The sequence below is a fragment of the Drosophila eugracilis genome, unplaced genomic scaffold, assembly GCF_018153835.1.
Source record: "Drosophila eugracilis isolate 14026-0451.02 unplaced genomic scaffold, ASM1815383v1 contig_498, whole genome shotgun sequence".
Taxonomy (NCBI): Eukaryota; Metazoa; Arthropoda; class Insecta; order Diptera; family Drosophilidae; genus Drosophila; species Drosophila eugracilis.
Genome location: NW_024573369.1, coordinates 1,485,806 through 1,501,212, shown reverse-complemented (window position 1 = coordinate 1,501,212; position 15,407 = coordinate 1,485,806). Strand labels below are relative to the sequence as shown.

Genomic DNA, 15,407 nt, shown 5'->3' with positions numbered 1-15,407 from the left:
GAAAGAGAGGGGGCGCGAGGGAAGTCCCCTTGAGGGTAGGAAAAGCTAGTGAAAGAAGCGGAAACGGAAGCTGGGCCGTCACTCCGCCGTTTCTCTTTGTTATGTCCACATATTCGTGCTGGTGACTTTTGTGTCGCCACTAAGCGGCTTAGAAGAAAAGGGAAAACCATAGGAAAAACCAACCAACCAACCACCCACTCACTTACCCACCCACTCATCCGCATCATGAGCCAAGGATCAGCTTTAATATGGGCTCAAGGAGGTTGCATTTAATTTCCCAAATGTGTTCGCCTCGCAAGCGATACAGAGAAGCCCTGCAAGTGCACCTGATTATTGATTTTGATCTTTAAAGATTACAAATCAGTCTTAAGTTTAAGGTTTTTCCTTGTCCTTAAGCAATGTGAAGTTAATGAAATGATTACTTAGCCTATTAGCTGCCTTAAATGACTTTTGCTTGGGCCCGAAATTGAAACCTCATTAGAAGTTTACAAGGCTAAATGGCTTGGCAAAACAGTTTCAAATAAATTAGCTTATTAAATGAGAAATACAGAAGTATCCCTTGTGGGGAGTTGGGCATTTTCTTCCATTGCCCATTCAGCCTAACCAAATACCCATTGCCATTAACATATTTGGCTTAAATATGCAAAGTTTTGTGGCAAAAAAAAAGGGGGAGGGCAGAACTAAGGGCTCTTGACTAACACCAAAGCAAATGAAAAACTCACAAAAAAAAAGCAAAGGAAAAAGGAAAAGGAAAGGAAATACAAAAGCGAATGAGAATGGGAAAAAAGTTTAAGAAAAAGGGAGAAAAACCTGATTATTATGAGAGGAGAAGAAAAGGCTGGAAAACTTTTGGCCTTCTCCTTTATTTTCGTACATTCTACTACTCCATTTTTGCCCTGTTTACAATCCAACAGAATCCTACAAGTTTTTCGCCCTTCTTCCCTCTACGCAGCCAACCAACGCTTAGTTCATGGGCTGGTGAAAGGCTGGCAAGAAGAAAAGTGAAAAGTTCTTAATCATGTAAACGAAACGTTATGCTGCAATTTATGTGCAAGGGCAAAAAGTTAATACGCCGCACGCGCCATCATCATCATCAGCATCAGCATCAGCATCAGCAGCATCGTGCATCCACGGTTCGCCCTTTTTCCAGATTTTATATATATACAATCGCATATATATATAGCTTTTTTCCGCCTGTTTTCCTGCTAACGGGAAAGCCGTGCATGCTGGCAAAAGTGTAATTCAATAGCGGCGAATGCAATTGCCCTCTGAGTGTGAACTGGCGGGGAAAGTGTGATGAAACAAAGATATATTCTTTGATTCAGAAGGGTTTTTAAATGTGGGAAAGGTATGGGAATATAGGGAAGAAAGGTTGAAGAAAGGTGATTCAGATTATGGTATATCTACAGGGTGGCCCATATAGCGTTTGCTTTTTGTACTATCGATGATTTTGAATTTGACTTTACGAATGGCATGTCAGATATTCAGTAGAAGGTTTGCGATTTACGAAATGTTTAAGATTACGTTCGAAGAAAATTGGGAAATATTGATATTTTTATAGCCAATTTAAAACGCAAATCTTCCGTGGGCCACTCTATATATCAATTGATCTACGAGAAGATATATGAATGGATTTTTAAGAAACATTTTAGTTTAGTTTTTATCTTCATATATTCTTATTTAAACATTTCTGTACTAATTTGTCCCACAAAACGTCTTAAATAAGCAACCAAAAGCTAGTCTTTAGGTTTATCAACCTCCCTTAACCCTTAACCCCTAACAAACCCTTACAAAATCCATGCCAATTTCTCACCGATTAGCAATAGAATATCCTTTAGTTTAAACACAAAATGCAGTCGCTGGAATTCAAATCATCCAGCGGCAGTGTTTTTGCTTCATTAAATGCAAATGCAAAGTAAACCGAACCTGTTTGCCATCAGGATTGTGAATGTTTTTGCAGGCATGCAGGCTCTCCTCCTCCTCCTCCTCCTCCTCCTCCCTCTTCTTGTTGTAATATTTGTGTAGTTTGATTGTCTCCTAGCATAAGTATTATTTGAACTATTTTCCAACGTGTGTGTGGGCTGCTAGTCTATGGGTTTTTATTAAATTTTTCCAACTACTTTAGAAAAGGGGTGTAGCAGCTCAGGAGTTCAGTAGAAGTTCACCTGGCCAATCAGGGATTGCCTTTCCTAGGGACTCGAACTAGAGCCATCCATCCATCATCAATCAGAAAATCTGAAATGCAGAATGCAGACGACGATGGGTGGACAGTGTTTGGCAATTTTCTTGGCACTTATTGTTTGCCTTTGTTTAGCCTGCAAATTGCCTGACAATGACGATGAGATGATGGCTAAGCACTTGGAGCTAGCATGACCGGATTCTCACCCGAATGAGGCCAGAAAAATGAGTGCTCCCTTTGCGTCAGGCGACGCCCATGGATCAATTTTGATTGACATTCCACAAAAGAGGGCAATCACGAAAAATGCATGATCCTTAGTTCAGTTTGTTTATGGGTTAGGGAAAGTGTGCTTTGTGGGGTTTTTATGAGGAATATTTGGGTGGAGTTTATGGTTTTTAACTTATAAAATATTTAAAATTAAAGTTTTAGTCTTGATTTGCTTGAAAACTTGAGCAAAAGTTAGTAAGTTGGTGATTTGATGAGACTTTTTGGTTTTAAATCAGAGAGAAAGTCCGGAAAATTGATCATAAATTCAGTTCAAGGCAAGTTAAGTCTGAAGATTTCTTAAAAATCCTTCATATCTATGCCTCCTTTATAGCCATCTTATTAAAGAAAACATCAAATCGAATTCTATTTTTGATTTTGGTTAGAAAAGCCACCACAAATTTCCATCAAAGTCGATCCTTTGCTGCTGCCTGCAAAACGGATTCAAAATTTTAGTTACTGGGCCAGCGCCATGATGATGTCGTCGTAGGCATGAATTGGCTTTGATGGATGCCCGTTTTAATTTCTGGGAATTTCCCTTCAGTTTTCTACTGCAACGACCCAACTGTCCCAAACAGAGAGAGAGAGAGAGAAAGAGAGAGCAGTGGCTGTGGGCGTTTTGTCATAAAGTAAATGTCGATAGCAGGGAAACTGCCAAAACTAGTAAACGGCCAACCACAGATTCTCCACTGTACTGCAGAAATGCAGGAGAAGGAGGAGTCGGTGGCAGAGGCGAACTTGGCCCAAAAATTCCTCAATTGGGCCACACACACACACACACACATGCAGGTGGTGTTGGGGAAAAAGGGGGGGGTCAGGCAGAAGAAAAAAGTAGAGAAACGCCTGGAGGGACAAGGGCAAAAATGCCATAAACATGTTGCATATTGTTGTGGGCTTTTGGCCACCCGAAAAAACCTCCTGGCTAACAACAACTTGGGGGAGTCTGCTGGCCAAAATGAATTCCACTTAAACGGGTTAAGCCTGGCAAACAGCATTCCCCCAGAAAGCTTTCTCCTGCTAATGTTTAAATTGCATTTAAGTTTCAGGATAGAATTTTCGGGCGGCAGCAAATAGAAATTCCAAACAAGCTTGAGATCAAAATGGGATATTTGGCTAAAAGATAAAGTTGGTGAATGGATAATCTTAGATGGGAGGGCTCTGTACTTTTCCTCAGAATTTGTCTAAGTTTTTCCTTCTATTAAGAACTATTTTAATCACCTCATCAAAGTTCTTGCCTGGAAAGCATAAGCCTAATCTGAAAATCTTCAAAATAATATTCCAGTTTTCCCAACCACATTTTACAGAGCTGAAAGTCAGCTCCTCGTTGACCCTCATCTTGCGCATAAATTTCGTTTAATCCATTGAAAAGCCATGTGAAAGTCTAGTCTCTGTGGATGGCCTGAAAATGCACTGGCCGGGGGTTGGGGTAAAGATCTCGCATGCTGGTTGGCCGGAAAACTTTGGCGCTATATGACATTTGTTATAAATTTAATTAAAACAAAATGCCGGAAATGAGTGAAGTGTGGCGAGTCGGAGGAAGGGGCTGTGAAAGGGGGAGGTGGAGTGGTTGTAGAAAACCTGCCAAACAAAGGAAAACTTCTAACTGGTAGACAGGCAGAAACTGGCAGGAAGATTCCATCCTGGCAACGCAGAATCCTCACGCGGAAAATAAACACGCGGCGAATCTCTCACATATCATGCAAGGCTTTCGAAAGTTTGTGGGGTGTTTTTTTTCTTCTGTTTTTGTATTTAAAATGTTTAAGAAATAATTTTTAAAAAATTAAAGAGTCTTTCTAAAATGTTTAATTAAAGGAAAATGGTTTAAAAAATCCCCTAAAAGGTTAAAAATATTTTTTAGAGAAGCCAAACAAGTTAATATCCTCTCTTAGAAAAACTCTTCTTAAATTTTGGCCTGTCTAGAAAAATCAAACTTAAACTTAAAACCAATTCCCTACAAACTTCGCCTGACACCCAAGAAAACAAAAGACAATTCCGGCCCTGAGCTAATGTAATATATTTCACTAGAAATATTCCCATCTTTCCCTCAAGTTCAAGGGAAAAGGCAGCAGCAGCACACACATGTGATGTTATTCTGTCATTAAAAGGTTTCGGGAAAAAGTTTTCCCCAGCGAGATGTGAGAATTTAAATGGGGAAGGGGGTTAAAAAAACAAAAAACAGAAAGAAAAAAAACGAGGAAAGGCCGCTGAAAACTTTTGCTGAAATAAAATAATTACTTTGCGATAAAACTGGATACTGTGCATGATGCTGCTGCCTCCTTGCGCCGGCTCAAATTTTTGACTTAAGCCCTCGGCGAAAAATTCCAAAAAAAAAAGAAACCACAAGCTCGTGCAAAGTTTGCGGCGGCGCTAATGTTTGAAATTTGTTAATTTTGTCGTCGACCAGCGAAAGCGAGTGCAATTACATGGCCCACTGAGGCTGTGGTCCTAAGTACCAAATCGTGTCGGGAAACGATGCGTATACGTAATATTCAAAGCGAGACTAAGCCCAAGCGGCCATTCATTCTAGCTGTCTCTTCTATGCTGGGATAGGGATATATATAGGGGTATATATAGGGGTATATATATATTGAAAATTATTTCCCTGATTATGTGGTGCCGGCAAACACAGACAACAACTTTCGGGTGAACATAAAAGTTGGTCTGGGAAAACTATTTGGGCCAGAACTAAAAGCATATCTCAAACTTTCGTTGTTGTTGTTGGTGTTGTTGTTGTTGTGATCACTTGGTGGACAGATGACTTAATTTAATCACAGGAAACCAAATTTAAGTCAATGTCATTTGGGGATTTAGTAAAGTTGGCTTAAAAGTTGGTGGCTTAAATATGTGTAGAATGAACTGTTTTAGACTATAGATTGGTTTTAGTTTGAGAGTTGAAGTTTAAGGAATAATTTTGTATAATATTTAAGTTACTTTTCCTGATCAATATAGAGGGATATAGCTAACGACTTGCCATTCCTAAACCATTATTAATGGGTGTGAGAAATTACAGGCTGCATTATTAACCAACGAAAGTTTAGTATTGCCGCCCATTTAGATTGCTTGCATTTTTCATGAAGTGTGTTGTCCCCTTTGCCGTTTTTGATGACTTTATCGACGACTTTGTTAACTCGTTAACCCCAACGGTTGTTAAATTATTAACCAGTTCTAGTTCTGGGCAAATAATATACCTTTTAGCCGGCAAATAGTATCGATTAACTCTAGTCGGTGTCAGTTGCTGTTAATTTACAAAACTGAATTATTTATTTGGCATGTGGAAAAGTGCTAAACAAATGGCCATAACACTAACAGTAAAAGTAAAACGTAACGAGAACGAGGTGAAAGTTTATATATATAGAATGTTGTGGTTAGTTAGCAGGTCGTTCCCCTTCATTTGATTGTTATGGCAAGTCGATGGCTTGATCTCGGGAGGGGGGAGTTGCCTTTATCAGAAGTACTCGCCCACCGCCCGCAGCGTTATCTGCTCCACCTGTGTGTGTGCCGGCGTCGATAGGGCATACAGTACAGCCTGGGCTACATCGTCTGCTTGCAGAATGACCTCGCCCAGCTTGGCTTTTGTTTCGTCTGGCACGATTTCGGTGGCCACCCAGCCGGGATTGATGCTCTACGGGGAGGGAGGGGAATTTATTAATATAAAAAGAGGCCTTTTAATGGGTTTTTAGTATTGTGCTTAAACCCATTTAGCCAGGTAACACTGTCTCAAAGCAGCTGTGCCTTATCATTACAGTTGTTTCTGTTTATGAAAGGTTTTGATTATCAAAGAATCTTAAAAATCATTCCCAGGAATGTTAATCAAAGTTTTTACGAAACAAAACTTGTAAAAAATATAGAAAAACCTGTAAGTTAGCTCACCGTAGTCTTGATCTTGGATCCTTTTTGTATCAACTCCTGCCTGCAGATCTCGTGAACGGCCGTCAAGCCAAATTTGCTAGGTGTATAGGCATTGAGGCTCTCCTCGGCCGGATCTGGCTTATAGCCAGCCACTCCGGCTGTACTATTCACGAAGATCAAATGGCCAGGCACTTGGCGGCGTATCATACTGCCAGTGGCCAGCTTGGTACAGTAAATACTGCCCATGAGATTCGTTTGCAAGATGTTGCTTATGTCCTTGGTGGGCATATCGATCAGTTGGCCACCCAAAACGATGCCAGCATTATTGACTAGAACATCAATGCCGCCCAGTTCCTTTTCGATCCATTCGAAGGCATTGTTAGCCTGCGATTCCTGCGACACATCGCAAGTTTGCTGATGAAATCTGGTTCTCTGCTCCGCTGGCAAGGATTGTCGAAGCTTCTCGAGGCGATCTGCGCGGCGTGCCAAGCCCACAACTTGCAGACCTGCGGCTACTAAAATCCGGGCACAGGCAGCTCCAATGCCAGAGCTGGCGCCACTTATCACGGCCACGCGATTCTGCCAACGATCCATGGTCTTTGAATTTCAACAGCTGACTGAGTTCGGAATGGAAACGATGATCGGGTTATATGCCTTTCGAGAGGGTCTTATCTCGGTGGGTCTCTCGGGGTAGTTCTCCCTCTCTCTCAGGGCACTGGGAAAAATGTTTGGAAAAATCAGGGAAAATATGTGGTATCTGGTTAATTTTCTTATAATTTGAAGTAGCTTCTTGTTTTTTCAAGTGTTTGTTTAAAAAATATGTAAAGGTGGCTAGCATGACGTGTCTTTTGTTCCTTTGAACAGACCATCCGATCCGAGGGTCTGCCGACAACAGATGTTGCTTCCCCTTATCAGCCTCACTGAATTCAGTTTGATAACCAGCAAGTCAAGCTCTGTTCTGTTTTTGGCTGCCTAAATTAATGCATTTTAATTAAGAAATAAACTAAACTTAAGAAGTAGTTAATAAAAATCTTAATTTTAAAGATTTTTTAAGGGATTTCTCTTTTTCCAATCTTTCTTTAAACTTCTCTCAGTTTGAATTTTTCATCAGAACTTCTAGCCCCCTTGACTCATTTTTGCCCATGCATTTAAGGCTAGCCATTAAAAAGGCCAACACGCAATGCAGTTAAATGGCGCCTCAAGTTATGGCCCACACAGACACACACACACACACACACACACACACACACACAGCGGCACGTGCATGTATTTCTGGTTTATCGCCCAGCACACGCTTGACATATTTCTGTGCCACGGCGTTGCATCTTTCGTTCTTTTTTTTATGGTCGCTCGTAACATTCAAGAGATGCTTAAATGGCAACAATAAGGCAACAATAGGGGGGGAGTGGGGAGGTAAAGCCCCCGCCATTGGTGGGCAACTAAAGCTGCGACGGCATCCAGTTGCAACATGTTGCAAGTGCCAATGGCCATCAAATCACAACTGGGGCCATTTTGCTAGCACTTTATCATGCAATTACTCACGCAAATGATGACAGCAACGATTTCAGTAACTCTCTCCCACTCGCTTTCTCTTTCTCTTTCTCGTTTACTTTCTCTTTCTGGGAAAAACAAACTAAACGACTTGGTCGTCTAAGGACATACAAATTGTCCTTTATGCAAGCCATTCTGATTAACCATCCATCGGAGTGGCTCATCAATACAGCATGGCCCATTAAATTGATGCCAAAGCAATTTGTTTGGATTTCCCCTTGTACTGGATGGAAAACCATCCATCTATCCATCTATCTTTCTATCTTTCTAGTTGGTAACAATTTTAAGCATTTTCTTTGTCTTTTTTTCCTGCTCAATTTGAAGGGAAACGTGTCAATCGTTAGCTGAATGTCTTCACCTTTCCTTACTTTCTCTCTTCCCTTTTTTTTAGGGATTTTTCTTTAATTTTTAAATGAGTGTAAAAGGGAAAGTTTTTCCGCTTATTTCTGGAGGTTTTTTCATGAATTTCTAAGTAAAAGAAGTTAAAAAATGTAAAAAATTCTTAAAATATTTCTTTAAAATATTTGCAGCTTAACTAAGATTATTCTTAGATTTTTCTTTGCTTTCTTTTCTCTGCTTTCCAAGTATTTTTCTTACTTTTCACCCCCACCCTTAACTAGAAGTCATCTTTTGACTGCCAGCAGCCTTTCTTTATCATCATGTAAACATATCTATAGACCATGGAAAAAACACAAAGACAAGTTGGTTATTCAAATTGACAGCTGCCAAATGAACAGCAGAAGAGCTTTAAAAAAGAAAAAAGGAGAGGAAGGAAAACTCTGTGAAAAAGAGGGAGGAAAAGGGTGGCGAATAGGATGTTAGCTTTTCCCACCATATAGTTCCAAAATGAAACCACTTTTTGCCAGTTTTCCAACTCAGCAGAATGAATGCTGTCAATGACAACAACATAGCTGAAATGAAAACAAGTCAAATTAAAAATAAATATTGACTACGGTCGGCAGGTCGTCGGTCGGCTGAGTTTACATCAAAGTGATTTTCCAGGCTTTAAAGTTAGTCCAAATGAAGTATCGAAAAACGTAACTAATTGGTTTTAACTTACACTAGTAAGGGTTTAAAAATATTCTAATTCCTATTGTTGGACTTTTCTCCCACCCCCTCTTAGATTGACCTTCTGAAAAAGAAAGGGTTAGCCAGTCAGCCAATTATCTTCCACTTGGCTTCAGCTTTTCCCCATTAATAAATGCTTTTCTTGGCCATTCAATTTATTAAATTCCTTTTGCTGGTTGGTTTCCCACTCCCATTATGAGTGGCTTAACCAATTGTTGGCCTTTTCCCGTTTTAATTAGTAAATTTATTTTGCAAAATCTAAAAGAAGAATGAACTTCTCTAGTTAATCCCTTCGTTTTGCTGGAAGTTTATCAAAAGAGTTAAATTTTAATCCCAAAATCTCTCTTCAAGGCAGTTCTTGTTCACCCTTTGACTTTCTTTCCTTTCACATATGACTTTCTTTGCTTTCTTTGCTTTCTTTTTCTTGTTTTTTGAGGGGGGGGGGGCATCAAACCGCTTACAGAATCAAACCAAAATCAAAGTCAAACCTTTGGCCAAACATCGTTGGTCTGCAAATCCCTTGACCGCTGCTGACCAAATGGTTCCCTTTGGGCCTCGCTTTCCCATCGAAATCTCTCTCTCCCCCTCCGCTTTCGTATGGGAAAACTTTTACACTTGCAATGGATTTTTCACCAGCTGCTTCTCGCTGTCTCTGCTCTCTGCCTTTCCTTGCTAGCTGTAATGGGATCGGAAAATGGCAGAGTGCAGGAAAACTCCGTGGAAAATGAAGGCCACTGGCATAATAACTCTTGTGCTTAAAAGGAGTTTGGCCTGGTCTGCCTTCTCCTGCGCTTTAAGATGTTCTTGTTTTTATTTTGCATTGTGAATGTGGGGTAAGGTGTGGGGGTGGGGGTGGTGGCTTTTCCGAGACCTTCAGCCATTAGTGTCTGTATGATGGAAAACCCAAATGGGTTGGGATGAGATTCATGCGCTGCTTTAGTTCAACAGGAACCATAAAATTAACGCTGAATGAGGCGGAACTCCAGGATGCAACAATGTCTGCCTTACATTTTCCACCATTTCTACCACCCTTTGTGTATGTCTGTGTGTCTGTGTGTGTGTGTGTGTGTGTGTGAGGGTACTGTGTAATGAATGTAAGTAAAGTAAAGTAAAGTAAAGGCCAAACAATAACAGGAAAATCTACTCACAGGACAAGACAATTGCGGCAACAATGTTTTTCGGTTTTTTTTCTCCGCCTCACATTTTCATTGTCCGTTGTTTTCCCTGACATTTCGCTGGTTTTTCCTTCTTTTGTTGGTCATTTAGGAGCTCATTTTGTGGCCTCATTAATGTGTGTAATGGGTGTAAGTGTGGGTGTATGTGTGTGTGTGTGTTTGAGCCAAGAAAATAAGTGGTAGAAGGCAAGTTAACAAATAATGACCGCCGCCTGGTTAGGGGCACTAAAATTACACCATGATAAAGGCAATCCTGCAATAAAGAGGTAAATAAAAAGATTATTTAAAGTTTTAAATAAACAATTGAAGAGTTTAAATATTAGATTACTTAACTTTAAAAATAAATATGTGAAATTTGTAAGAAAGAAGAATAATTTTGCTTGCATTTTTCTTGCCACTTTTCACCCAACTTTCTGCTCTTCCTCACAAATCATTTAGATTAGTTAGTTGGCCGCCCTGCTTGCTGGACGTTGGGTTAATTAACCCATCCTTTTTTCGCGCTTAAAAGGTGGACAAGCAGGCAAGTGTTCCACTTCCGCTTTTCCGCTTTTCAGACATTTTCACCCAGTTTTCAGGTTTGCCTGGCTCTTTGGGCTTGGCCCCGTCGCTTCTGCTGCTTTTCTTAGCATTTTTTGCTTATTTCATTTATTTTTTTTTGCTTTTGTTTTTTACACTTAACTCAATTTGCTGGGCCAAATAAAGTACACTGTACGGCCACGCCCACCGACAAGCTTTATTGGGGGCAAATGCCATGGGGAAAACAAAAGGTATAGAAAATTATTGCTCAACGGAAAACAATTATTTTGTGCCGGTTTTCCCTTAGTTTTCTCCTCTTTTTTTTTTTGTTTTTTTGCAGGGCCATTAATGTGAGACGTGCTGAGGGCCCTGCCCCTCCCCCAAGGGGATACCTCTGTTGGGTGTGGGCGTGGCATCGCGTTGGTATCGTGTAATCTGAATATTGCCGTGACTCGCCTGCACCGCTAAGTACTAAGTCAGCGAGCTCCTTTCACTTCCTTTGGCCAAATTGCATTTGCTTTTGGCCATTTAGGGTTATCGACTTTACGGGGCTGCCGCCGCCTCATCCTCTCAGTCTCAGCCTACCAATCCTTGTCGCAAACTTTAGCAGGAAGCCCAAAAGGGCTTAGCCCGCTGCTATTCTAAGCCTTAGTTTGATGATTTATTAAAAGCTAGTTAGTTGGGCTAACTTGATGTGTGAGTAGAGAGACATTTTATTGAGCTATTTATGTCTTTATATTATTTTTTTGGGTATATTTTTAACATTATTGACAGGGTTATGATGTCAGCTTAGGGCTAGGAATTTTTCCAGATTTTTCTAAAGAAGCTTTAAAGTTAATTTTGGCTTTCGGAATTTCGGAAAACTTTCTGACCAGCTTCTTGCTAATTTTTTATTATAAATCTTTTCCCATTTTACATTTTTAAGTGTTAAATTTCCACTCCCCCTTCACCCTTGATAATTTATCTTTAAAAATCCCCCAAAAAAAAAAGCAGAAAACCCTCATTAAACTATCACAATCTTGAAGGGCATTAAGTAATCGCTTTTTTAAGCCAACACGACCGAATGAAAATATTTCATTTTCATTTTTATTTATTCGCTTTGTGTTTTGTTGTGTTGGTTTGCCTTTGCAGGTTTTGCCAGCGGCCACATGGCGTATGTGTGATATTTGGTAATGCGTGTAATTAAGCAACACGTTCTCATTTTCCACCTAGCCAGCTCTGTTGGCTAGCAACTTCCGCCTGCCAGCCTGCCTGCCTGTTTTTGCTGCGAAACATGAAACTCTAATTACCAGAAAATGCCCAAAAAGGAAACTCCCTTTCCTCCCTTTCCCAAAACAAAACAAAAAAAAAAAAGGAAGAAAACTCCGTGTAGGTTCGTTTATGCTTTTCACTTGTCGAGCGAATTGAATCCGCAATAAAGAGCCGCAGGTCAACTAAAGAGAATTTCCGATGAATTGTGCTGGAAATTGGACTATTAAAGCCCAGAATAGAATAGCCGGTCCAGCAGTGATGGAAAGCTGCCCAAAATTTGGGTTTCTTTCTTGCACCTGCTGAAGGCTAATCAGCTTTTTTGGTTTAATTAGCCAAAAAAGGCATCGATTACTATCAAAAATTGAAACTAACTTGGGATTTATGGGTGTAAAATTTCAATTTATCTTTTCTTCTAACATTTTCCAGCTGGATAAGCTATAGAAATACCATTTTTCTGGTTAGTTTTATCCACAATTTCCCATCTCTAATGAGGCATCATTATGCAATGCCTAATGAACAGGTGGGCGGGCTGATGAATGGTCAATTATCACACCGTTGGTCCCTGGACTGCCATTATAATTTGCCATCTGGAAGCCATCAATGCCATCTATGGAGGATACTCCTTGGCATAGGCCAATCTGGCCTAGATATATGTACCATATATCTCTAGGACTGTTAAACCTTGTTGCTCTTTGTCGTAGAATGGTGACTGTTAAATGCCTAATTAATTGTTACTGGGTTCTGGCAGATGTCTAATGGCCATCAAAGGGTTAAAGGGTGCCTTAGCATTCTCTGTGTTTGGCTTTTCCCCAAAGACAGATTAAACCTAACGACTGCGCTTACCCAAAGGCCCATTGAACAAGCTCCATGACGGATTCTCATTCATTAAGGTATTATCATTTTGCTAATTGGTATTTCTGGGAAATATTTAAGAACTAGAATTGGGAAAAGTTGACATCGGAAAGGTTGATATGTGAAATGTTGGAAATCTGCAGGGAAAGTTTTTGTTAAGAAGCAAAGAACGAGAAAGTTCACACTTTGTTTGCTGCCTTTTCTAAGCCCTTAAAAGCTTTTTATCATTTTTAACAAATATTTCTCATATATCTTTACTATAAATCATCCATAAATTCGAAAACATCGCCATATATCAACCACTTTATTAATATTTCCAACCATATTTAAATCTTAAAAATATATAAATTTATTTCTGTTGCCAGACCAACTTTCTCCCGATTTACATACGCTTTTGGCTGACTTTTAATATGCGCATTTTCTTTATAGTTTTTCACATTTGTTCGTTATTCGCGGAATTCATTTCCACAGCCTGCACCGGATAATTAAAAATGAAATCAGGCAAGCGTATGAAATAAAGAAATAAATTGTGCAGTGTGCTTTTAGGCGTTGTCCTGTCCGTTGCTGTCGTCACTGCCGGTTAATATCAGAGCTTCAGTGGGTAGTGATACTGTTGCATCTACTGCTTGTATCGCCCACCATTCACTGGCAGTATATGTAGGCGGTTAGATGGGAAGGGGGAGGGTGACTAGTGGAATTAGCACTGCGGTGTGGGCTAAATAAACGTTAAAGTCGCTGCGATTCCGATTACGCAAATTGACGCCCTGTCAAATGAATAAGTGCAGTGAAAGAAAAAATGTTTATATTTGAAAATGAAAAATTAATGCATTCCCTTGCCTTGGGTAAGTTTCGTTCTTGAAATCATATTTTGCCTAAAAGCAGGCAATGGAAAAATCAAAAAGTAGTTTTATAGAAAGAATTTTTAATTCCTTTTGATTTCGCCCTTAAATATTATTAAATGAACTTTCATAAAACAAAATTATATCATAAAATTCCATATTTTAGTTACTTTGATTTTCTCTAAGTGCACCCTTGACAGCCGTAAAGTGAGCACACTAAATGTTAACTCAACAGCAAGTTATTGATGTGACAACTGCGTTTGAGCGGCAGTTTCCATTTAAATGCACTCCACCTGCGGTTTCCCGTTAGTAGCTATAACTAGAACTATAACTTGCCTGAATGGAAGGCAGAAAACCGCAGACAACTTGCCGTACTTTTGATTTGAAATGAGTTTAGAGATTTCTCTAGAGAGATATGCTACATCTCTATGATAGAAATTACTTGGTTTTTGATATCTTAGTCAGTACTTAACTTAATTAATTTAATAACTGCAGTTTGCCTTTAATCAGCAAGCAAACAGCCAGATGTTTTTCCCAATTACAGCCTTCTTCTAGAAGTTTCTAGCTAAAATCCATTGGTAACTTAACCAGCAGCAGGCAGGCAGGCCTGAAATTATCAAACTGATTTTCGGCCTCCTGCATTCCATTTTTAACCCGTCTCCTGGTATCGCATTGTCCTGGTTGCCATTTAATAGCCATTAGTCTCCCACTCTCTCTCTCAGCCTATCTCTGGGTACATTTTGGCTACATTTTGGGCCTGGTTGTCATGGAATCCGTCGAAATGACTTTGGCAGAAGTTTGGCTGGGGCTGCATGTGTGCAGCCTGAAATGAGCTGCTGATTTCGAATTCGAACCATAATTAAGGCAGAAGTTGGAAATTTTTCAACAATCCGAACAACCGGTGTCCGCTGTCTTGTCAAAGGTCATTACCTAATTGATACTTCCAGCTAAGAAGAAAATTGGTTAATTAGAAAAAAGAACTTTGGCATTGAACTTTATTTTTGTTTACTTTAGGAAATAATAGATGAGATGTGTGAAGGGGAGTTTAGATTTTGTAAACAAGAAGAGGATCTATCAGGCTTTCTAGTCAAGTTTTTCTTGTTAATTTACTAAAAATCTAATCAAGTAATGACTTGAAGTCAGGCCACACGTCAAATAAATAATAATATTATCGCTGATTTTCGATTTAGCAAACGACTCCCAACTGGTATTTAGCCACAGTGAAGCCCCATTTAGTGGTATCTAACAAATCACCATCCGGAGACAGCTCCTTCCCTTCCCCGCTTCATGGAAAAACTGCGTTCAATCTACTGAGTGTTAGCATCTGTGACTGGCTCCCGAACTGTTGCCAGTAAATAAACTGGCCAAATTTGTCTAATGCGAACTCCCCAAACTGGAGGCTCGCCGCTCTCTCTCTCCTCTCTCCCAGTTGAGCAAACCCCGGGGAACTCCCTGGCTGGCATTGTCTTTCTGCTTTGTGTTTTCTGTGCATAATTCACGAGTTCAAATTGCCAAACGCCACATAAATGTACAAACAGGCACGTATTTATATACGAGGCTCGTATCTTGCCATCGTGATGGGGGCCCCGAAACCCCTCGGAAAAGGGCGTGTGCTTCTCTTTCTTATGCTGTGGATAAACCCCCATAGCCCATACAGTTGGAGTCACAATTATAGTAATGGTAAAGGGAAGTTTTAGTAGATAGCGTTTAAGCGAAGGGTAGGGGAAAACTAACTTCGCCTTAAAAGAAATTATCAAAGAAATTAAGTTGTAGTTAGCAAAAAGTTTGAAGTTTGAAAAAACATTTTCCCATTATATTTATTAGTGTACCTTTTAGGGCCCATCTCTCTGGCTAAATCTTTTA

The 15,407-nt window shown here is 39.9% G+C and overlaps 2 protein-coding genes across 18 annotated transcripts in view; one reads left to right on the top strand and one right to left on the bottom strand.

Moving 5' to 3' along the window:
* The window catches only part of LOC108116374 (eye-specific diacylglycerol kinase), a 125,811-nt gene that overhangs the window by 57,995 nt on the left and 52,409 nt on the right, over positions 1–15,407 (top strand). The window lies entirely within an intron of this gene.
* LOC108116475 (farnesol dehydrogenase) lies at positions 5,676–7,325 on the bottom strand. Its single transcript, XM_017228409.2, has 2 exons — positions 6,314–7,325; positions 5,676–6,065 (listed from the first exon to the last, which is right to left on the bottom strand). The coding sequence occupies exons 1-2, from the start codon at positions 6,884–6,886 to the stop codon at positions 5,889–5,891; spliced, it is 750 nt and encodes a 249-aa protein (XP_017083898.1). The 5' UTR covers positions 6,887–7,325; the 3' UTR covers positions 5,676–5,888.

Excerpts from the sequence above, each read along its gene's own strand:
- LOC108116475 (XM_017228409.2), bottom strand. The coding sequence starts at position 6,886 with ATGGATCGTTGGCAGAATCGCGTGGCCGTGATAAGTGGCGCCAGCTCT. Across the intron at positions 6,066-6,313 it reads GATCCAAGATCAAGACTACG|AGCATCAATCCCGGCTGGGT; the intron begins GTGAGCTAACTT and ends CCCTCCCCGTAG.